Below are 25,611 nucleotides of genomic sequence, written 5' to 3' on the forward strand. Positions count from 1 at the left end.
AAGTCAGAAATAAATGGGTATTTATATAATAGTGGTCCAAAAGGCATTGAAATTTCAATTAAGTTCTATGACTTCTAAATGGTTCTCTAAATGTAACTATGGCTTATCTGGCCATTAAAGGGTCTCTGGCCCTAAAATATAATATGCATGTTTCAAAAATAAAAGAGGAATAATAAATTTATATAAATGTTCAATCTCATTCCAAAAATGTCTTACAAAATGTTTCAGTAAGTACTTCCTAAAAACATTTAGCAGGTTTTAGGACCTGAAAAATAATTTGCAGTTGGAAAAACATTTTTTTTCTGAGGAGGAAAAATGTTCTAGTTTTTGAGACAGTATAGTAACAGGGAAAGTCATTCAAAAAATTAAATTTGGGTTCAAGATAAATTTTAGAAACAGAGCATTTCATTTAATCCCTTGCAACAAGTCTGGAAATGATAGATGTACTCCTAACACGTAGCCTACATGCAGATTATGGACAGCTCTTCCAAGGCCAGAACAGAAGCTCCATTAGGAACTAGGATCACCACCACAAAATATTACCTCGTGGGGCTCCCCGTGGTCCATTCTGCCCAGAGCCTCGCTTGAAATTCTGCTGATATCCATCCTAAAAGACATGCTAGTTAGTACTGAAGAGAAGAGAAAGTAATTTTTAAATCTTTAGCCATCTAGATTCTTAGTCAAATACTTGCAAAATACAGAACTCTTCTTTATTCTTTTAGACATTTCAATGTAATGATTATTCTATAATTGTTATACTCCTATTATTCTAAAGAACATTCAATGAAATGTTTTCTTTCTCTCTGCTCTTTAAAATTATTGTTTTTAGCTGATGTACTTAAATGAGTACCTACACCGAGTGCTAAGAAAAAGCAAAAGTCATCATTCTCCATAATGGATTATCTTGTAAAAAGGTATAAAATCAGCCCTAGCTGGTTCGACTCAGTGGACAGAACATCGGCCCAGGGATGAAGAGTCCTGGGTTCGATTCTGGTCAATGGCATATGCCCGAGTTGTGGCTTCAATCCCAAGTACGAGGTGTGCAGGAGGCAGCCAATCAATGATTCTCTCTCATCATTGATGTTTCTCTCTCTCCTTCCTCTCTGATTTCAATAAAAATAATTTTTTAAAAAACAACAGAGGTATAAAATCAACCCAAATTAGTTAATCAAGTCCATCAGGAAACTACAGCCCAGACAGTATGGTTCAGTGGTTGAGCAGCAACCTATGAACCAAGAGGTTGAGGGTTTGATGCTCCATCAAGGCACATGCCCAGGTTGTGGACTCCATCCCCAGTGGGGGATGTGCAAGAGGCAGCTGATCAATGCTTCTCTCTCCCTTCTGCTCTCTGAAACCAATAAAAATATATTTTAAAAAGAAACTACAATCACTTTCACTGGTATATTTCAGCCATTTTGTATTTTAAAACAACTTTACCTACCCGCTGATAGCCAGAGTAGTCCCGGGGAGCACTGAACTGAGACTGTGTGTAACCACTGTTTGGAGTGTTAGAGAATGAAGGGCGGTAACCATCATATCCTCCTAAAATTTAGAACAAGAGAATAATTTTCTTATCTTCACAAGGAATGTTTGCTTTCTTACTACTGACCAAGGGAAGAACTAAAAAATTATAAGCCATGATAGTTATTCATATTAATTTCTAATTACTCTCCTGACCCAATTTATTTACATATTTCTATGAGCATTAATTAGAAAATGAAATTTTCTCCCACCCATGCACATACACACACGAAAAGGCAAGAAAAAAAAAAATCGCTAAGGTCTAATAATATATAGAAAGCAGTTATCCCTTATAAGACAATAGTTGGCATGGATCTAACACTTATAAAAAACTCAATGTCAATTTAAATGACTATCAAATTATGTAAAATTTTAAAAATTATATAGGAGACTAATGCAGAGAGATACATATCTTTCCCAAAAAGATGACAAGATGACTATTTCTATATATATTTTACAAATCAGGAAAGGGCATGAATTTGTGTTAATTTTTACCTCTGAATCCATTTGCAGGGCCCCTGTATCCATTCATCAAGCCTCTAGCACCACGAGAGCCTCCACGAGACACACCACGACTATTGTAATAGGGCTGACTGCTACGAGGAAATCCAGTGTTCTGCTGGGGAGGCTGCTGGTGGTTACCAGTCACTTGATGGGGCTGGTCCTGGGAACCATGGTAAGTGCCAACCACTATAATAAAAGAGGAAAAAAGATGAACATACACCCATACACTATACACAGCTCATTACAATTTGTTCTCCCACATGCTTTCTGGCTTACGAAGAATCTTATAGTCTCCTCAAAGTTTAATTCTGGCTTTACATAAATTTTCATATTAATAGGGAAAACTGCACATTAATAAGTCCCTGCCTTGCTCCTACAACAGAATACAAATCTCCAACAATTCCGTATCTCTGAAAGCACACAACTGGGAGAACACACAATTCTATCCTTCCAAATTATTAAAAACTATAGTAAACATCTTCTGAGAGGCAATGCCTATTAGCACAAGAGACCAAAAATAATTCAAAGATCTCATATACAGAAACAGTAAAATTATCATTTTATACTATTTAATTACTTATTTTCACTATAAGGTTCCTTAGTAGTTATAGCTTTCTTATTCTTTTAAATCTCCCTCAAATTTAGTGAAAATACAAAAAAATGTTTCCACAGCTAAGCTACAATATTCAGTCAATTACAAAGATAAACCAGCCTTCAACTTGTATGCCCCTGAATTCTTAATTCATTTCAAGCACTTTCGAGTGCAGCCAATTTTGAAGACAGTTAAATGATACACTGGCATGCAGCCAGCTACAATGAAAGGGAAGTCTTAGAAGGCCCACTACCCTGCACCCGTCCTCCTTAGCGGGGGATCTGGAAACCTTCAAATGTTAAATACCAAGGCACATCCTGCTATTATGCCAATGTTAGTAGTTTTCACAATTCATGGGGTGGGGGAGGCAAAAAACGGGGTGCTAATTATACCTTTCGGAGGTGAGGAAAGTAGACACCGCAGCAAGGACCTGCCTATACCCCAGGAACAAAAGCAGCAGCCTCTAGCCAGCCCAGAACTCCCATGCTTGGGCAGAAAGAAAAGGTGGTGTGACTCTTGAAAATCTTTACCTGACCTATTTTATACACTCAAGAAAGCCCAAGTACATTTTTGTTCGTAGAACGCTATTTTTCGATTAAAACGCTAGAAAACATCTAAAAAGGGATCAGGACTCCTTTTTCAACTGTAATGGAACAAATACACTATTATTTACACTGTGATCTTTAGGATAGTTACCTTTTACTACATTCCCAAAATTTAAAATTACAAGCAAATATCACCAGTACAAGTAACATTTTCTATCTACAAAGATTCATTTGTACACGGGTAGAAAGTAGGTAAAAGAACCAAATTTTCGACTCACTTTTTATCACTAAGAATTAATGTTGGTCAAATCTCACTGTAAGAAACTCAAAGCAAAACAATTAAAGAGTGATCTTGATTTAAAAATACCAGAATCCCTTTTCTCCTTTAATTCAAATTAAACAAAACTTCTGGAATGATGGGACACACTGATTTGTTCAACAACTATCTGAGTGCCACTAACATGCCAAGCATGTCCTAGACATCAGGGATGTATCAGTTACTAACGCATAATCTTTGCCCAGATGGACATTTTAATAATAGGAGATAAGTGAATAAAATACACATACAAGTGAAAACATCTAAATAGTATCAGGTAATAAGTGATGAAGACTAAACCATAGCAGGATAAATGAGTGACCAAAGTGAGTGTGATATATTTAGACAGGGCAATAAAGGAGATCTCTGTAAGGTGCTATCTGAGCAAAAACCTAAAAAAAAAGCCAATAAAGCCACACAAACATTAGTGGAAGAAAGTTTCACGCAATAAGGAGTATAAAGACCATGAGAGACAGAGAGCCTGCTGTGCTTATGGCTGCTATTGGAAGGGAATAGGATATACACAGGATCAAGGAGGGGACCAGATCAAAAAGGACCTTTTAAACCAAAGACTTTGGATTGCTTTTCCAAATAAAATGGGAAGTCACTGAAAGGTTTTGAACAAGAGCAAGACATCTGACTTACATTTTAAAATCATCACTCGGGGCTACTGTGTAGAGAACAGACTGGGCTAGCAGTTTAAGTTTAAATAAGCAAAATACATGGGCTGCTTTTGCTTTTTTATTGAAAATGTCAGTGAATGTATGCAGTTAATCTTTATAAATAATGTCTTTTAAAATAACAAAAGGTTAACTATCTAGCTCAAGTGCTTCTGTCAATTAGTGAACTCAAGTATAATATAAGATCAAGACAGTTTGAAATCAACTGGTACAAGGAGTAAAATTAACCAATATGCAGTAATTACTTTTAATTTCATCACACCATCTGAAAAAAAAATGGCAAAATAGCAAGCATGTCAGCACAATGTCAAAAGGACCTAAATGTACCTGCTCCAAACAACTTAAGAATACTAGTACATGGCAATGGAATAATTAAAGGAGCCTGAGAGCTAGAATCCCAATTATTCAGAAGCTGAGCACAAACAGCATAACTGACAAATTTCTATCATATTATGACTGACTTAACCTCCCTACTGGTTAGTAAGTGCTGAGTACTGTAGGGCTATGTAAGAATTTATTACTGAAAAATCTACCATGTTGATCCAGGTCTAATAAGAAAAGTTCATATCGATAGTTACTTAAATCAGTCTGATAAATTCAAAGTATTAACAACTCCTATGGTTTTTGCAGGGTTTGCCATAGTTTGTTGTGGGATCCCAATTAAACTCCTAGGAATTAAATAGCCAAAGACCTAAAAGAAAGGTATTTCATGTGTTATAAATTTTAACAAATCTAAAATAGCTTTATCTACTTTATTACTGACAGGTATGACAACAGGCCAAATTACAAACATACTTTCCAACAAGGACTTTTGTTTCAACCAGATGCAACCACCACCAAATCCTTACTGCTTCCTGACTTTGTATAACTGAGTGCTGAGTATCATGCCAGCAGGCTTTAATAATTAGCAATTAAAAGCAAAATTAACCATAATTTTAATAAGTTTCATTCTATTAAAATCACATAATAAAAAGGATACTATGAAAGCTCACCTACCAAAGGAAAATGGGTATAAGACTGCACGTTATTCATTACAGCAAATACATACTCAATTGAACTCAGGATCAAAAATGCAAAACTGGTAATGTCTAATGCTAAAACAAAAATTCCTGGATGCAGCCACTCCAAAGTTAAACTGTCCTACACTGTCAACAACTGCACTGGAAAGCAAGTAGTCAAGGAAGTGACCCTGGGTATCCTACCTGTTTGAAGCTGTTCTTGCTGAAGCTCTGTTTGCTCTACTTGGTGAGGCTGACTGGAAAAGCTCTGGTTATAACTGGCCTGGTACTGATTCTGCTGTTTTAAAGTTTCTGGTTCATTAACAGGAGGAACTGGGGCATTCATATTGAACACCTGTAAGTGAATAAATTATTAGTTCATCCAGTTTGTTAATAATTTCCTCACTTTTAACATGGCAGACTCTAATGCTGGTTTTACCTCAAATGTAAAAAAGTCTCAAACATCACACACACATACACACCCTTCAATTAATGCACTTCAATGTGGGCGAAAAATATATGCCATATAGCACTTAAAGCAGAGCACTATGAGTGTGGGTTTTAAAATCTAAAGACATATAATCAATAGCCTTGGAAATGCTATTATAAATGACAAATCTGTATAAAAGGCATAAACCCCTGATACAATATCAGTTACACAATTTAATTCTATAAACTTGAAATGAGTTGAATATTTACTTATTTTCTTTTATGATATTTTCAATGGCAAGTTAATATTTTAAGTATTTAACACTATGAATTTTCCTATGAGCACTGATTTAACTCTGATTATTTTCCATAAACTGTAATTTAGAGATGTTTACTGAAGAACCAGGGTTAAGTACCGTACTGCCTAAAATTTACTTTGATATACTTCAGTAAACAATTAAGCAAAATGAAAGAACTGTTAAATCTAGGTGACAATGTTTATGTATGGCTGTTATTTTGGTCTACTTTTCTGCATGTTTAAAATTTTGTTAATCAAATCAAAAGGGTGCAACTATAAACAAGAATATATGATCACATAACTCCTAAGACTCAAATCTACCCCTGGAAGCAGGAAAATCAGAGTTTAGGTTCAATTAAATATACCCTACAGTTAGGGTAGATGCAGACCCAAGCACAAAGTTAAATGAAGACTTTTTGTTGAAATTCTAGCATGATAACAGTACACACTAGGTACTCAATGTTGGTTGAATTAATTTGCCTACCGTTTGCATGGATTGGAATGGAGCTGCATTTACATTGATTCCACTGCTATGTAAAGGTTTGCTTGTCCCAGCCTGGAACACTTGTGGCTGAGAGGCAGCAGGAAGGGATGAGGATGCTGAAGTCTGGTCTGCATTTAAAGAGATTGTTGCCTAAACACAAAGTGAATAGATGCACTTTAGTGATAAACTACACTTAGCCAAGGCTACTGCCCATATGTGTATTAACAAACTTAACTATTTCATGAAATAAAAATACTGTAGTTACATGCATTAGGTCCAAAATGAAGAGTTATTTTATATTAACAGTAATTTCCCTCCGCCCAATTCATGAATAAGCACCTCATCAAGTTTATATAACAGAACTTGCCTGAATCTGATCAATTGGTTCCTTTTGTGGTCGTTGCTCTGTAGCATGAGAAGGCTGGTACAAGGGCTGAGATGCTGTATACCCTTCACTTGTGGATGAAACCAAAGGAACCTACACGGAAATAAAGTAATCAAAGCTTCTTTCTGTTATAAGCCAACTCTAATACATGCAAAGCTTAAAAAAATACATGTACCTGTTAGACTATAAAACCTAACAACTACAAAAAATACATATATTATTGAAGCTCAAAGTTAAACACTAGTCCAGTTACAAGGTCCCCACACAAATGCTTCTAAAATGGTAATATCTGCACTGAATTTTAGAATTATGTCTAAAAGTTGCTTCTTTCATTATAATAAACTATTATTTAAAAAAATTAGAAAATAATGTTAAACATCACCAAGAAAAATAAACGTAGACATAGAAATAAAGCTACACATGCCAGATTTGGACACCCATCAAATTCATACCTGACTTTCATAAGCTAACTAAGAAAGTGACTGAAGAACTGGCTAAAAACCAACCTGCAAAAATATTTATTTCACTCTTACCTGGGTAGCTTCTGGTTGTACAGGAACTTGATTGGGTTGAGCAAGTCTAGATTCAGAATGAACTGAAAAATTGACCAAAAAAATATCGTCATACAAAATTAAATTTTTTCAAAGATGTCTAAATACCTTTTACTTTGTAGCAAAAGGCCAAATTCTAAATAAACTGTTAGCAATCATGAAGATACTTTTAATTTTAGCTTTTAAGTTTGTATTGTGTTTACTGGTAATCATTATTAATCAACTCTCACAATGGCTTTCATTCTGTTTTACAAAGGTAAAGATGTTAGTGATATTAACAGAGATTGAGAGCAGCCCTAACTGGTTTGGCTCAGTGGATAGTGTCGGCCTATGGACTGAAGGGTCCCGAGTTCAATTTCGATCAAGGGCACATTGCCGGGGTTGAGGGGTCCATCCCCAGTAGGGGGCGTGCAGTAGGCAGCCAATCAGTGATTCTCTCATCATTGATGTTTCTATCTACGTCCCCCTTCCTCCCTGAAATTAATAAAAATATATTTGAAAAAAATAAAGTTAGCAGAACGGGTAAGAATCAGTGCCAGTGTTAGCATGAAAAAGCCTTCTAAAGCAGTAACTATAAAATAGCATTACTCTTAAGACCTTAAATAATATTCAGTATTATTTTAACATTATCAAGTTTCAGTGTAATCTCAAATGTTTCCACACAAAAAATAAAAATATAAGTATACTTTTAAAATGTCTATATTCAATTCAGTGTACATATTATTGCCAACTTCCACCATCTTTCCATTCCCCTCCTAAACAAGATCAAAAATAAAAAATACAGGATCTTGCCCTGTCTGGTTGGGTGTTATCCAGTGCACTGAGAAGTCACCCAGTTTGTTTACCAGTCAGGTCACATGCCTGGGTTTTGGGCTCAATCTCTGGTAGGGGTGTGCAAGAGGCAGCCAATTGATGTTTCTCCCTCCCCGCTTCCTCTCTTAAAAAAAAAAAAGGAAGCATATTCAAATACATTAATTAAATAAAAAATACAGGATCCTTGGTTAGTCACTTAAGATTGCCTGTTCCCATGGAGAAGTAAGGTCCGAATAGTTTGGCGACCGCTGATCTAATGGACTCAGCATTTCCTTACCCGAGTTACATGAATGCTTTAGCACAACTTACCAGCTTAGAAAACTATTTTCTTCCTCCAGTGGAGCTCAGAAAATGAATGCCAATAACTCTGATTCTTTTCTACCAGGCCAACCGCTAACCTTGATCTTTTTTCTAACTCTTGGGAGAGGTGTGATTACAATGAGCTACCTTTGCTTAGGAAAATTCCCAACTACCTTACCAGATTAACTGTCATTAAACATGCTTTTACTCAGCAATGCTTTTTATATAACATTTAATATTACACATTAAATGTGTTACTTTGTGTCCTTAATGTTGACATTTTCTGGAAAGAAAACAAGACTAAAAATCACTAATGAGCCACTAAACCCAATGAAGGTACCAACTATACTTGGTGCTGCTATTTCAAATAATGGTGTAAGATTAGTGTGAGTCTCAAATTTCTACTGTCTTTTTATATCTTCACCTTTCCTCTTAAGCATCCTCTTACCCACTTGACTGTTAAGTCTCATTTTTAGGTTAATAAAATGTTCACAAAGTCTCCAAAAAACTGCAAACATTCTTCAGAAAAAAACAGCTCTATTACTTTTTATTTCTAGGTTCATCTTGACATTTAAAAAGCCCAAGCAAAATTTCATTTACATATTAAGAGAAACAGGAAAAACTGGTCTATAGCTTGTAAGTCAGGAAGTAATTACCATGGGACGAGGGGGGGGGGGCCCCCGCCAGTGATTGAAAGGTGACAAAAATAGGCTTCTGGGTACTGATAATGTTCCATTTTTGAGTGCTGGTGTGTTCAGTTTGTGAAAACTCGTCAAAATGTACACTTGCACATACATTTCTATTTTTATATATCATCAATAAAAATAAAAAAAATAAATAAACAGCCCTAGCATCAACCTATGAACTAGGTCACCATTCGATTCTTGGTCAGGGCATGTGCCAGAGTTGTACGCTCGATCCCCATTAGGGGATGTGCAGGAGGCAGCTGATCAGTGATTCTCATCAATAATGTTTCTCTCTCCCCCCCGCCCACTCCCTACATCTCTGAAATTTTATATATATATATATATGTGTGTGTGTATGTGTATATATGTATAAACACACACACACACACATAGAGAGAGTGGGGGGTAGGGAGAGAGAGGGGAAGAGATATTTTTAAGATATAAAAATTGTAGAACTATAGTTATCGCACTATAGAAAAAAATGTTTATCAAATTAAAAGGTAGTTCTAAAAGTTAAGCAAGCATTAAAAGGAAAAAAATAATTTTACAAACTTTACAAAACCTGAAAGCATTGGCCCAATATTTATTTCTCACATAAAAATGTGTCATTACTAACCTGGAGGACAAACCAGCTGGGGCATGTCCATATTTTGTGTTGGATTCATAGGCTGTGCAGATACAATGGCAGGATCAAGTGTCTGGTTTTCAAAATCCAGCATTGAATCCTACAAGGCAGAATACAATGGAAGTAAGTCAAATAGTGTAAGCACTTAAGACATTCTGGTAGTGTTTCATTAAATTGCACATACCTGTATGAAATTATAAGGCCCCTGCATTTGTGCCATAAGGTCCTGCACTCGCTGTCTTCTCACAATGGGATCTGGCTGAGCCACGGGTGTCAGAGAGTGAGGCTCTGGTACTGAAGGAGACGCAGCCTGAGGTTGCTGCTGGAGTGAATTTACCACCTAAAGGGGAAGAAGGGGAGAGAAGTGGATTGGTAGAATGAAAGCGCTCAATTCATTACCATCATGACAAATCCCCAAACTACATATGCTATCTATACTGTAAACAGAATAGATTTTAATGTAGTTATTCAAACTGATCACAATTTATGTCAAATTTAACATTCTGATCAATGTTAGAATTCTAAAGTGTTGTCATTCCACAGGGTTACCATGTAGCATTTCACAATTACTTTACAGATGGCTTTCGAAGAAAGACTATGTTATTTACTTCCTATAAGAATGTGTTTTGCTTAAACTGCTAAACCTGTATTAACTAAATCTATATATCTATATTAAATACCCTAGAGGCCCAATACGCGGAATTCGGAAAAGAGGAGGCCTTCCTTCCCCTGGTTGCCAGCACTGGCTTCCCTCTGGCGGCGGGGACCCGGGCTTCTCTCTGGCCCCGGCTTCCTCCAGAATGACGCCCGGTCTAATTAGCATATTACACTCTCATTATTATAGATATCTATCTTGGTATCCAATGTGTAATCCACACTCAAGAAATGTTAGCTATTACTATCATCAAGCTCTGAGTTCCCACCATTCCATCCTCTCACCAACACTATAGGTCAAGGTCCATCTCTTCATTTAAACTGCTACAAAAGCCAAACCTCTCTCTCCCTCTGTGTCCTTTTCCTAGCTCTAATAATTTCTCTTGGTTATCATTTTTAATAATTCCCTGCTCTGCTGGGAGGAAAAAAAATCACTAAACTTTATTACATCAAATTTAAATTCTGCCTTGGGCAGGTGGCTTGTGTACCAAAGGGTTGCAGGTTTGATTCCCCGACAGGGAACTTATGAGAAACAACAGATTCACGTTTCTCTCTCACATCAATGTTTCTCTATCTTTTTCTTTCTCTCCCTCCCTTAAAAAACAAAACCAATTAACGTATCCTCAGGTGAGGATTACAAATGTTTTTATATTCTTCTGTTTGACTTTTTAAGCCTGGGCAGGTCATAGCTATTAAGCCTGGACAAGTCATAACCTTCCTTTATAATAAGGAACATTGAGATCATAGAGACTGATAACCAAACAGTCCTAAGGTAAAGGAGAGGAGTCTAAGATGACATTCCAATATAGCCCCGGTGAGTAGGATTTTTCTAAAGGTTACCCCTGTGGGAACCCAGGTTTTTATAAAGCAGCCTAATAACAAATCCTATACTTTCATACATTAACCTTAACTTATAATATACATGGTTATAACTTTTGAAACTGGATAGCATCAGTGATCCTATTGAACTTCCACAGGCATAAACAAATCACCTGTTAAACTGAACAGTCTTGTGTAAAGAGTTTATTACAATAAATGTACTAAGACTAACAATCTTAGTTTGCTCTTAGGAGACATAAAAATTACTAATTAAAGACAAAAGAAATCAATCTTGTAACAGAACTCTTACCTCGACTGTTTCAACTGCCCAATCATCTACCTGCTCCTTTTCACCACTGCTGAACTGTGTTTCGGCCATAAATTGTCTATTTACATACTGCAAAGCAAAGTAAATGTTTGAGACCTCTGTTTGAAAGGCAGAAAGGGAAAACCTGCATTAAATAAAAATCCATACCTCTGTGGATTCAACTTCACTTGGTTCAGTGTATTCTTCTGCTGGCTCAGGTTCTAAGAAGATACAGAAGAGTATAAGGAATCTTTAACAGTTTACCATCACATAATCCGAATTTATTTATAAACTTACAGTTAATAATAAGTTTCTATACTTTATCATTTTTACAATAATATATTTAGAAAAAGTTTTCTTTACTATTTATTCTAGAATAAATTATTTCAGTTTCAATAAATTACTTCACTCTGTTTCGATTCTGGGTCAGATATGCAACAAAAAGATACTATGTTAAAACTTCCCTCTCTTCTTAGAATTCATGTTATAGAGCAGCATCCGGATTACGGTGGTGGCAAAAGAAAGTAAAACCAGGGCTGTCAGCTAAATCTCATTCCACCTCAGTACTCACCAGCTTCCGCTACCGGGTCTTCAGCAGCGGGTGCCGAGGCTGCCTCCTCCTCCTCACACAGCCCGTTCTGGTGGTTGTGGGTGCTATCAAAGTAGTTCGACTGGAAAACACGCTCGACAATTTCCTTTAGAGCTTTATCTAAAATTAGAATATTATAATGTTAGACTGTCTGAGGTTGCCTGGCTTGAAGATTTAACATCCTACAAAACATTCTAAGAAAAAAAAACCTCATCCTGTTACTAAAACATATAAAAACATTAAATTCCATCAAGAACAGAAATTTATTATAGGACAGGGAACAAAAGCTCCTATTTGTATTAAACTTTGTGGATTTTGTGTGTTAGTTTTTTAAAGAGCTGATAATTGTCATTTATTCATTCAATATAGCATCTAATTAATTTTAATCAACATGCTAGGCACTGACTAGGCACTGGGGCCAGAAAAAGATATGTAAAAGATACCATATCTATGCCGAAACCGGTTTGGCTCAGTGGATAGATCTTAGGCCTGCGGACTCAAAGGTCCCAGGTTTGATTCGGTCAAGGGCATGTTCCTTGGTTGCGGCACATCCCCAGTAGGGAGTGTGCAAGAGGCAGCTGATCGATGATTCTCTCTCATCGATGTTTCTAACTCTCTATCCCTCTCCCTTCCTCTCTGTGAAATATCAATAAAATATTTTAAAAAAAAGTCTTTCAAAAAAAAACAAAAAACATACCATATCTGTCCTCCCTAATTTTACAGTCCAATAGGGAAGAGTTATCAAATACTCACAAAAACAATCAAATTACATCTGTGAAAAGTACTACACAGAAGTCCAATGGAATGGACCTACTCAGAGGGACCACGAGAGGCTTTGCTGGTATAGATGCTTCAAGAGCTGACTCTGGAAGATGAGTAGTAGAGAAGTGTTTCAAGGCAGAAACAACAGCATTTACAAAGCCCTATACTAAGAAGTGTGCCAAAAAAAAAAAAAAAAATGCAAGTATGCACTGTGGCTGAAGCACAGGAAGTAAGAAAAAGCATAAGAATATTTGAGTCTGGAGAGACTGGTAAAGGCCCTATAGTGCAAGGTCTTGAAATACCGTGTTTCCCCAAAAATAAGACATCCTCCGAAAATAAGACCTACTTACAGGTTTCCTTCTGAGTGAAATATAAGGCATCCCCCGAAAATAAGGCCACCCCTAGGCTAAACATGAGAGATTTGGTCCACTGATTCTGAAAGAAATGGAGTCACAAGAAATTCACCAGGAAATTCAGGAATTGGATTGTTATGATGATGTTCCAGAAGATGATGACATGATTGTCATTGAATAAATGAGTAAATTCTTGATACTGTAGGATTCAGTTTGTCTGGTTTGTGTTGACAACTACTGCACTACCGTACCATATACAGGTAATAAATTTCCTTTATTTTCATTTAACAATAAATGTGTACCGTATTCTTCTTCATGGAAAAATAAAACATCCCCTGAAAATAAGACCTAGCGCAACTTTGGGAACAAAAATTAATATAAGACACTGTCTTATTTTCGGGGAAACAGGGTAGATGTATATAAAATGTGATTAAAATAAAGCCAGTATAAAAGCGTTTAATGAGGAACAGGGAGTGGATTCAGTTAGAACACTGCATTAGATAAGAGAAAGGCAGAAAAGTAGAAGAGAAAGAAGACAGATTCAAGATATTTAAAGGCTAAATTGTCAGAATTTGGTACACTAGGATATAAGGACTGAACAGCAGACAAAGATGTGTGTCAAGAATTAAAATCTCAATTTCATGGCCTTATATAGCAAATGTAGAGTAAGGCTATTCCTTCATAGGTCACACTCTACAGAAATACAGCTTCAGGGGCCATATTATCCCAAATTTATAATAAAATTAATCCTATTAACAATAAAATACTTCATGTTTTCCGTTTTCTACATTTCAAAGATTCATTCATGACTCAGAACTATTTATTTTTTTAAAAATGCATAAGAACTAAATGCATATAAAAACAATAATGCCCTGGCTGGGCAGTTCGGTTGGTTGGGAGTGTCATCCTGTACACCAAAAGATTGTAGGTTCGATTCCTGGTCAGGGCACATATATAGGCTGCAGGTTCAACCCTGGCTCACATTGATTTTCCCCCCTCTCCCTTTACTCTCTCTCTAAAAAAAAATCAATCAAAAAGCATATCCTCAAAAAAACAGCCCTAGCTGGTTTGGCTCAGTGGACAGAGCATCAACCCACTGACTGAAGGGTCCTGAGTTCGACTGTGTTATAAAAGAAATACAGATAACACAAGTTAACAAACCAAAATTTTTTTTTTCTTACATGAAAAGATAAAAGAATCCTTGATTCTTCCTTATGATTTTACACATTTTCTATACACATCAAATTGTGTCATACTGTTTTGCCAATTAAAACTTACAATCCAATTTAATTTCTTTTTAATCCAATAGCTAAAAACAAGGTATAAACATGGATAGTTTTACCTTCATATGTACAAATATCTATTTGGCTAAATCAACTTCATAAACAGTCAACATAAGGAGCTATATCCTGATTTACTAAGTAGTTAAAAACCTAAATTTCTAATAAACTTAGTGAAACTTAAATGTCCTTTAAAAAAAATCATAATTGCATTTTTCAGGTTAAGGAGCTCACATATAGAAAACTGGAATAGATATCAATACCTTTTTTAAAACAAAACAAAAAAATAAATATCCCCAAATTAGCAAAAGTCTAAGAAAAATTACAGACAAAGACAATGACCATATGAGAAGCAGTAAATGTTTTTCACAAAATTTCAGCTACAAGGAAAAACCAGTCCCAACTAATAACCAAAAACTGGAAAGTCAATTTGGTGTTAATCTGTTCACCTCAAGCAGAGTAAGTTATAAACAAAACCATATTAAGTTAGGGCTCCCATCTTTATAGATTTCTGGTTGGTTGTTGGTGTTTTGACTTACAGGTGCTTGCAGGCACACACACACAAATACACAAAATGAAGAAAGTAAACAGTGGATATCCTATATAATAAAAGCCTAATATGCTAAGTGTCTGGTCAGCCATTCAATCAACCAAAGTGTACTATGCAAATAATATGCTAAGGCCACTCAACTGCTCGCTATCACATGCACTGAACACCAGGGGGCAGTTGACCAGTCACTATGACATGCAGACCACCAGGGGGCAGACATTCCAACAGATAGGTTAGCTAGCTGCTGGGGTCCAGCCAATTAGGACTGAGCAAGATGGGCCAGACATGCCTGGAGTCCTCCCATTGTCCCTCCCCAGCTGGCCAACCTCCCGCGTCCCTCCCCAGCTCTGATGGTGCACCAGCAGGGCCCTTTGGCCTGGCCTGTGCCCTCTTGCAATCCAGGACCTCTCAGGAGATGTCAGAGGGCAGGTTTTGGCCCAATCTTGCAGGCCAGGCCAACAGACCTCACTGGTGCACAAATTCATGCACTGGGCCTCTCTAGTTATTTATATATTTCTAAAATTTCTTCAATTAACACTACTCTTTTTTTTTTTTAAATATATTTTATTTATCAATAAGATAAATATCTTCAATAGAAGATCTTTTAAATATCTTCAATAGAAGATCTTTTAAAAATATATATATATATATTTTATTGATTTTGTACAGAGAGGAAGGGAGAGAGATAGAGAGTTAGAAACATCGATGAGAGAGTTATCGATCAGCTGCCTCTTGCACACCCCCTACTGGGGATATGCCCGCAACCAAGGTACATGCCCTTGACCAGAATCGAACCCGGGACCTTTCAGTCCCCAAGCCGATGCTCTATCCATTGAGCCAAACCAGTTTCAGCTTAATTAACACTCCTCTTAAATAGGAAACTAATTTTAAAAGATTCTTAGTTACAAAATCCCTAGAAGCCCGATGCACGAAATTCGTGCCAGGGCTCAACCCTCACAGCCCTGGCTTCACTGGAAGGTCTTCATCTGTCCGGTCTAATTAGCATATTACACTTTTATTATTATAGAAGATAAGTGTCAGTGATACTCACAGGTTGTTCCACACACAGATTTTTCTTTGCCTTCCAGCAAGTCCCACAGATGAATGGAGGCATGTTCATATTGCTCATTCAACCTTATAATAATAAATAGCTAATTAATTACCTTTCAATTGTCAATTTAAAGTATCATTTAGAAGCTTCTATCAAATGCTGCTATACCTCAAGCTCATGTCCCGTTCAGGGTCTGCTAACTTGTAGAATTCATCCAACAATGACAATTCCTCTTCAGACAGGATTGGCACGCCATTCAAACCCTGTTTCAGGTCAGTTCTCACTTCTTCATCTCCCAATTTGTCCAAAACATACTGCAGCTCAAGTACAGTTTTTAAACGTTTTTGTTCAGCTTCTTCTCTCATAAGCTGCTCCCGTCGCGCTGTTTTCTTGATTGTTTTCTGAATCTGCGTAGGAATATAAACAGAAGACATCAAAATAAGTTTTAAAGACCCTTTTAGTTCAATCAATTTCAGGTCCAATGTAATAAAACACATTTCACTCAGAGTTAAATGTGACCCCATCTTACAAAGAGAGTTTAATACATGATCTACTTTAAGCAGTTGTTAGAAATTCAGAACACATCTTTTACATTACTGAAGGTATTATACTGCTGAAACGTTGCCAATAAAATTACATATTTGGAATTCGCTTCATAATAACGCAGCATACAGGGAGTAGGGAAGTGTCAGTAAACTATGTCAAATATGATTGCCCATGAAACCGAAACCAGTTTGGCTCAGTGGATAGAGCGTCAGCCTGTGGACTGAAAGGTCCCAGGTTCGATTCTGGTCAGGAGCATGTGCCTGGGTTTCGGGCACATCCCCAGTAGGTGGTGTGCAAGAGGCAGCTGATCGATGATTCTCTCTCATCGATATTTCTAACTCTCTGTCCCTCTCCTTTCCTCTCTGTAAGAAATCAATAAAATATATTTTTAAAAAAGCCCTATTTAAATATATATATATATATATATATATATATATATGATTGCCCATGAAATGATGTGTGGAAGATAGAGATATGGGTACATGGGGTTTCATTATATTCTTTAGTTTTGAAATTTCCCATAATAAAAAGAATTAGTAAAGTTTTTAATTAAGGCCCTGAATCGATTAAAAGAGAACCCTACAACCACAACAAAACATCTTACCTATATATATCTTCTCTATGGAAAAATGATCCAAAGTTCTTAGTACCTATTACTAATTTGTAAATAAACATCAAAACCCACCACTGTTACAACCCAAACAATCCCCTGCTAGTAAAGGCATTCCAACACTTGAAAATAGTAACTAAAACCGACTTGTTTTTATGAGTAATCAGAAACTAGCAAAGAGAAAGAAAATGGCAGAAAAAGACCGATAAAAGCTAAATATGAATGTATTTTTTCCACTGTTTTCTCTCCACTACACTCTTTTTCTTTCCTGGCAAGGATGAAAGGAGAGCATCAATCAAATTCAAATACTAGTATTTCTCTTTTCTCATGTACAGCATCAGTGTGGGATCAAAGAATAAGCGTCTTTCCAAGAGCCACAACATTGTTTTCCTCCCACACTCCCCCTTTCCTGAGACTCGCTCAGATAACAGAGAAACAGAGAAAACCAAAATAAGGATATAGAAAACATATAATAAAGGACCTGGAAGGAATAATGAAGGTTGCAGGAAGTCAAATTTATAACGGCAGCAGAAAGGTAGTAGATTAAATGGTATCTTAGCATTACTGGCAAAAAACAGTACATATGAACGCTAAGATGAGATCTCTTAAGCTAGGATGAACAAGATAGCTTTCAAGGAGAAAAAGTATCATCTAATCTGAAGATGAATGAGCTTTCAATAGTACTAGGGAGTATTTTATGGAAACAAAGAGGTATTTATAGATAGCCAGAGGCAGGAAACAGTATACGAAGAAAGGGAGGAATATAAAGTGAAGTAAAAGCAGCAAAAAAAAATAGTTACATTAAATGAAATGAGAAGTTCAAGTAGGGAAGAATATGAAAATTAGAACAAGTAGACTAGACTATGTTTAAAAAAGCTCTCAAATGCCAAACAAGAAAAGTGTTCAATAATTGTGGCAAATACAACCTAAGGATGGCCAGTGAAGTTAAAGGCCTAATGAAAAGTTGCTAAAAACACCCTATTTAAAGCAAAGGAGGGCACAAGTATTTTCATTTACACAATGACAGTAGCTTCAGAAACAAATTTATTAAATTGTATAACAGAAAAAGAAATTGGGCAGGGTTCATGGTTCGTCAAGACTGAAGCTCTGACCTAAGCTAAGAGGAACAAATCCCTACTTGAATGTAAATTAAATTTCCTTTAGTTCTGAAATTATATCATCAAACTTTAATCAAATTTAATAAGTAACATTAAGTACATGAAATATAGTTTTGCATGAAATTTAGTAATCATCCATCAAATACTATTCTAAGCACAACCTTCTGATGAGTAGGTAGTATTATTATTGCCATTTTATAGATTAGAAAACAGAAGCAGAGTGATAGCCTTTCCCCATCCTTCTCTTTTTATCCTACTAGTTCTGTTTGTCTGGAAAATCAAGACTAATCAAGGAATGGAGAAATTAAGTAATCTATTCCAAGTCATATAATCCTATATAATAATAATCCTATCCTATATAATAAAGCTGGAATGTGCAAATTGACTGTCACTGTCACAAAGATGGTGGCACCCACAGCACAGGAGGGGTTTCCATAACACACGATGGCTGCACCCACAGTGGAGGCCGAGTTCCCATAATGAGCCTTAACGAGCAATCAGCAGGAACCTGAGGCTGCGCACCCCCCGCCATCCCCATGGGGCTTGACTAGGGACCTCAGGCCATGCCTCCCATCTTTGGCGCTAGGCTGGGGGACCTCAGGCCACACCCCCTGCCCAGTAGGGCTTGATGAGGGACCTCAGGCTGTGCCCCCGCCTGGCTGGCTTGACAGGGGGATCTCAAGGTGTGCCCCCCCCCCCCTCATGCTGTTCCCCTTACCCCAGGCCAGGGTACCTCAGGCGGTGCCCCCCGACCAGCGGGGCTTGACAAGGGTGGGACCACCCGGGTCTGGATCTAGCCCAAAGAGGGGGGGGGGGCCCCTAGGTCTGGGTCTGGAGCAATTTTCAGGCACAGGTGGGTGGAGATTGGACTCAGTCCCATGGTGTGCCCCAGACTCTGACAGGAGGAAGATTTTCATATACATTTTATTAATTTTCTTTCATCTTTTACACTTCTATTATAGCAAAGGGGCAGACAGCAATATTAAAATATTTTCTCTAATTAATCCCCTTTTAATACACAAATTTTGTGCACTGGGCCACTAGTTATAATATTAAATAAAAATGGCAGGATCAGTATTCAAACCAGAGTGTGGTTCCAGAATCAAAACTTACAATCTTTGTACTGAACTGCCTCTCATCCTATCCTATATAATAAAAGGGTAATATGCAAATCGACCGAATGGCAGAACAACTGGTCGCTATGACACGCACTGACTACCAGGGGCAGATGCTTAACACAGGAGCTGCCCCCTGTTGGTCAATGCGCTCCCACCAGGGGAGCATCCCTCAGCCAGAAGCCAGGCTTACAGCTTTCAAGCACAGTGACGGCAGGTGGACATCACCCAAGGGCTCCCGGACTGCGAGAGGGTGCAGGCGGGCTGAGGGACACCCTGCCCTCCTGGCTCCACCCAAGTGACCAAATCTCATGCACTGGGCCTTTAGTCACATAATAAATTGTTTATTCATTTCATCAAATTAGGGGCAACTTTATATTTTAACACTGTTAGCTTTGTACAAATAAGTAAACACTAACTCAGATATTAACTTTCTGGTCTCAGCTCTGAACACATTATTTGATTTTGTATTTCATTTTTGTCCTGTTCCTAAAGGCTTTTATCATATCAAAAGGTGTTTGGGGAAAAACATTCCATTTTGTTGGATCAAGAGCAATGTATAAGTCTGCCACATTCCTTAAGATCCCTAACGGAAAGAATAGTTACCAACTACATAAACAAGCCCATTTTCTGATACTTAACGGACTTGTAAGATGGTCATTAAACATGAAGGAATACATTTAAAAAAATCCTACTATGGCTGAAACCGGTTTGGCTCAGTGGATAGAGTTTCGGCCTGCAGACTGAGTGGTCCCAGGTTCCCTTCCAGTCAAGGGCATGTACATTGGTTGCAGGCACATCCCCGGTGGGGGATGTGCAGGAGGCAGCTGGTCGATGTCTCTCTCTCATTGATGTTTCTAGCTCTCTATCTCTATCCCTTCCTCTCTGTGAAAAATCAGTAAAATATATTTTTTAAAAATCCTACTATGCTTATATATTTTTTAAACCAAGGAAAACCTTAGGGTAACTATTACACATGTTTGTCATATCTGAAAATCAGTCCTTTTAAAAGGCATCTACCTTTCAGTTAAACTTTACAGAACTGTAAAACATCTTAGATATAATTGGATCCAACCTTTTCACCTTGCAGAGCTTATCAATGATAATGACAAGGACTAAAAACAGAAACAACAAAATTTTCTGCCTTCCGTATTTTTAGTATTTCATACACATATACCACCTTTTACTTACATCTTGACTTAATGCCATGAAACTCCTCTGTAATTCTTTTGCAAACTCCAAGTTATTTGTGACTTCCTGGTACTTAGATACGGCATCCTAAAATAACAAACACAAAAGCACAACTTTACTGGAAACAACACAAACACAAAATTAATTTTCTTGTTAAAAATATTAGGTCTAGTAATAATTAATGTCGTTTTCTAATACTTTTTTAAATCGAATTTATTTAAACAATACAACAAAATTTAATCAACAATATAGTTGCCATTGTTTTCTACTACTTGTGCCCAACGCTCAGGAAGCATTTTAATCCCTCTGTTGTAAAATTCTTGTGATTTTGATGCAAAAAATTCGGTCAATGCATTTTTGAGGCATTCATTATTAAATTTTTTTCCAAGAAGAAAGTTTTGCAAAGAACGAAACAAATGGTAATCGGAAGGGGCAATATCAGGAGAATATGCAGGTTGAGGGAGAACTTCCCATTCCAACTGGCGCAGTTTTTCAGCAGTGATTCTTGCAGTATGGCGGTCGTGCGTTATCGTGGTGAAGAATTACGCCCTTCCGATTAATCAGCGCGGGTTCTTTTTCTCTTAAAGCTTGGGCTAACCTTTCCAATTGGGCACTATACACTGCACTTGTAATGGTTTGGGTAGATGGTAAAAGTTCATAATGAAGAATTCCTTTAAAATTCCACCAAACACACAACATCACTTTTTTCGCATGCGAGTCAGGTTTTGGCGTGGGCTGCAGAGCCCCATTTTTGTCCAACCATTGAGGCCGCCTTTTCAAATTAACATACAGCACCCATTCTTCATCTCCGGTAACAATTTGCTCTAAAAACGGCAAACGGTTTTGACGAGAGAGGAGCGAACTGCAAATTGTGACTCTCTGATTACGGTTGTTGTCGGTCAACTCATGAGGAACCCATTTTCCAAACTTTTGGACTTTGCCAAGTGCACGCAATTGATTTGGAAATTGTTTTTTGTGAACAATTTAAAGTTGTCGCAAGCTCTTGTTGGGTAATTTGAGGATTTTGCACCAAAAGAGCTTGAAGAGCTTCTTGATCAAAATTGGACACACGGCCTCGACCACTCTTGTCATCTAACGAAAAATTTCCCTCGCGAAATGTCTCAAACCAACGCTGGCATTTTCTGGCGCTAACTGCATCTTGACCAAGAGCACTACAGATGTTTTTTGCAGCCTCACTTGCTTTTCTTCCTAATTGGAACTCGTAAAGCATGCAGTGCCGAATATGCTCTTCATCCGCCATCTTCTTAGCCCTAGTTTTGCAACAAAAACCAAACCAAACACAACTTTTTCAAGCAAAACTTGTTAATTGCACTTCACATGTTCTGTAGATACCACGTTTGAAGGTTATGTCAATACAAGTCAACGCCAAGCAAGATTTTAAACGAATGTTTAAAAACGACATTAATTATTACTAGACCCGATATTAGACATATAATCTTAAATAAAATGTAGCATCTTTACCAGCTGATCTTGATTAAGCCGTTCCCCTTTGTTCATTCGCTCCTGGTAATCATCAAGCTTGCCCTGTATTTAAAAAAAAAAAAAAAATTATATTCCATATTGGAAGTATATACTAGCTTAAAATAACAAAATCCACATAATCCTAAATCTGTCTCAAATCTTGCCCTAAATATATTTTATAGATATATTTGAATTAGTACATAAAATAAGTTAGTGAACTAAAAATAAATAGAGATACTCTAGCCACTGCTAAATGATATCAAATATTATACCATAAGGCAATGACACACATTATTTATTTTTTAGGTTTCTAAAAAGTATACATATAGATCAAATGACCCAGGCACATGGTTCCTCCAACCCACATGGGTGAAGGCCACAATTTGGTTAGGATCCACTTATACCCAAGTGAGCCTCTCAGGTATTTTATGAAGTGTTAAAAATTTTTGTCCCTTCCTCCCCCTGCCAAAAAATTTACATAAGTGATATAAAAAGAATTCACATGAGTAAATAATATAAAAGCTGTGTGTTTTCCATAATAAACCCATGTACGTATTATTGTTGATGTGCCTCATCCATTTTCCTTAAAAACATGAGATACTTCAAGTCGTATCACCTATGGGCAGTACACTAGTTAGCAGCTTTCCTTAGTCATTTTCTCAAAAAACAGAATTAAACGTGCGAGAGTGGGAGCAGAAAATCCTCTGGTTTTTTTTTTTTTTGTTTTTTTTTTTTGCTAAGATGAAAACTCTGGAGGTTTCCCAGGGTACTACCATTAGAAAAAATCCCAAGAGAAAGATATTCAAGTAACGCAGCCTAGTCAAGAATTCAGTTATTGTTATATGAGTAAAAAGAGAAAAATAAGAAGAAATCTAAATTAAGTGGGGTAAATTTTTAAATAATCACAATAAATGATGAACATATGTAGTTTCTTACTCTTAGCAATAATAAACAAAATACAAAAAAAGGTTCTGATACAATGCATTTAGAGGCACAGAAACAAGTTTAAAAACAATGCTAATACATGGGTTTTATGTCGAATGATCCACATTCTTTGTACCAGAAACATTAATCAACTTTCATAAGCATTCTATCCCAAATTAAAAAGCCTACCACAATTTGTTACTTTTACTGGAGGTAAATAAAACCAAGATGATCATCAAAACATTAAAGGATGATTAAAGTTTCCAATTTTATTCTTCTGTGAACTATTTTATTTCACATAATCAATAAGCCTCCAGATAAATAGGTATAATATCAAGTTTACTAGGTGAAAAATCAAGTTTTTTTTACACTGACAGGCCTAACCCCAGGTGCAAAAGATATGCTCAGCTACCTCAAAATACTTTAAAAACAATTCAAAATAATATAATTTCAATAACATTTTTAAAATTCTCCTCCTTCATCTATATTTCTACTTATTCTCTCTCCTCTGACCCTGAATTGTATTTCTCTTTTAAAGGGTAAGCTACAGAAATAAAAAACTAAACAAGTTAAGATTTGCTTTTAATTTCAACTTAGGATGTAACAGTATCATAATCAGAATTCTTCTATTTAAAAGTATACGGATAATACAACATATGCCCACAGACGAGTCCCTGAAATTTAGTACAAGCACAAAGCTAAAATACTAGGGAGAAGAAAAACTACTGTTACCTGGCATTTATTATCTTTCCTTTTTATGGTATTACCAAAGGCCCAGTGCACAAAATTTATGTACGGGGGGGCGGTGTGAGGGGGTGGTCCTTCAGCCCAGCCTGCACCCTCTCCAATCTGGGACTCCTCAAGAGATGTTCGACTGCCTGTTTAGACCCGTTCCCACCAGATCTGATTGACCCTAACAGCTTCTGCCTGCCAGCCTGATCACCCCCTAACCACTCCCATGCCAGCCTGATTGATGTCTAACTGCTCCCCTGCCAACTTGTTTGCTCCCAACTTCCCTCCTCTGCCAGCCTGGTCACCCCTAACTGCCCTCCCCTGCAGGGTTGATCACTTGCAACTGCCCTCCCTTGCAGGCCTAGTGCCATCTTGTGATAGCCATCTTGTGTCCACATGGGGGCAGGATCTTTAACCACAAGGGGGTAGCCATACTGTGTGTTGGAATGATGGTCAATCTGCATATTACTCTTTTATTCTTTAGGATAGAGGCCTGGTGCACGGGTGGGGGCCACCTGGTTTGCCCTGAGGGTGTCCCGGTTCAGGGTGGGGGATCCCTTGTGTGGGATGGCCTGGGCTAGGGGCCTGCGGTGGTTTGCAGGTCAGCCATACCCCTCGGCAACCCAAGCAGAGGCCCTGGTATCTGGTATTTACCTTCTACAATTAAAATTTTGTAGCCTGGAGCAGAGCCAAGCCTTCTGCTTGCTCTGTGACTGCAGCCATTTGTGTTTGGATTTGTTTACCTTCTACAATTGAAACTGTATCCTTGAGTGGAGGCCTAGGCTGCTCAGGGTGTGTGGAAAGCGTGGTTTCCTCTATTTCTGGGGAAATCTAAGCCTCTCAACTGCTCTCTGTAGCTGCAGCCATCTTGTTTGGGGTTAATTTGCATTCTCGCTCTGATTGGCTGGTAGGCGTGGCTTGTGGGGTAGCTGAGTGATTAATTTGCATGTTACTCTTTTATTAGATAGGATACATTTTTCATGGAAATTGTTGCTAAATCTAGAAATTAATACACACTGAGTGTACTCTATATCCCTCATAAAGTAGTTTTATATACCTAAGTTTAAATTTATAATTGAACTAGTGGCCTAGAGCACAGATTCTTGCACATTTAAAAAAATTAATTAAAAGATTCATGTGGTAATTACATTACTGCAAAAAATTACATGTCAGAATAGTATATATAATATAGTATTATAAAATTAAAACACACGTGCAATTAGTGCCAGCAAGAGCTTTCTATGGGGGGCAATGTTAAAATATGTACACAGATAATAATTTAATAAAAAAATGTAAAAAAAAAAAAAAAAGCTTTCTATGTATTGCGCAGGCCCAAGTCAACATTTATTTTAAATTGCCAGTGAACATCATATGTACTGGTTGGCGGTCGGGCAGTGGGTTGATGAATAAATCGCAATGTGGTTCAAATTGATTGTCAACAAAAACAACCAAATTCAGAATTGACAATGACAGATCAACAGATCAAAAACATATGCATGTCATTGGTGCCAGCAAGAGCTGTATATGCATCATGCATGTGCAAGTCAATGTTTATTTTTAAATTGTCAGTGCACCTCATATATACTGGCTAGTTGGGTGGGTCGTCAGTCACTTAGCCTTTTCTATAATAATAAAAGTGTAATATGCTAATTAGACTGGATAGCTGAACAACCTTATAGACAACCTACCAGACAAAGCTGGGACTGCAAGGGCCATGTCCCTTGCACAAATTTCATGCATCAGACATGTAGTATATATATAAATATCTTAAGAACTTGAAATATATATGAAAATCAAAATA

At 37.1% G+C, this 25,611-nt stretch overlaps 1 protein-coding gene across 1 annotated transcript in view; it reads right to left on the minus strand.

Annotated features, from left to right (window-relative positions):
- Positions 1-25,611, minus strand: part of CAPRIN1 (cell cycle associated protein 1) — a 44,399-nt gene that overhangs the window by 4,423 nt on the left and 14,365 nt on the right. The window contains exons 3-18 of the mRNA XM_084894568.1: positions 22,155-22,217; positions 20,673-20,759; positions 16,261-16,499; positions 16,093-16,175; positions 12,079-12,216; positions 11,676-11,728; positions 11,511-11,597; positions 9,912-10,067; positions 9,719-9,827; positions 7,286-7,347; positions 6,735-6,845; positions 6,368-6,517; positions 5,361-5,511; positions 2,017-2,211; positions 1,442-1,542; positions 544-607 (exon numbers count right to left, since the gene is read on the minus strand). Coding sequence (XP_084750694.1) covers positions 544-607; positions 1,442-1,542; positions 2,017-2,211; positions 5,361-5,511; positions 6,368-6,517; positions 6,735-6,845; positions 7,286-7,347; positions 9,719-9,827; positions 9,912-10,067; positions 11,511-11,597; positions 11,676-11,728; positions 12,079-12,216; positions 16,093-16,175; positions 16,261-16,499; positions 20,673-20,759; positions 22,155-22,217 — 1,849 coding nt within the window. The remainder of the gene's footprint in view (positions 1-543; positions 608-1,441; positions 1,543-2,016; positions 2,212-5,360; positions 5,512-6,367; positions 6,518-6,734; positions 6,846-7,285; positions 7,348-9,718; positions 9,828-9,911; positions 10,068-11,510; positions 11,598-11,675; positions 11,729-12,078; positions 12,217-16,092; positions 16,176-16,260; positions 16,500-20,672; positions 20,760-22,154; positions 22,218-25,611) is intronic.

This window comes from Pipistrellus hanaki (assembly GCF_964339955.1).
Source record: "Pipistrellus hanaki genome assembly, chromosome: 9".
NCBI classification, from domain to species: Eukaryota; Metazoa; Chordata; class Mammalia; order Chiroptera; family Vespertilionidae; genus Pipistrellus; species Pipistrellus hanaki.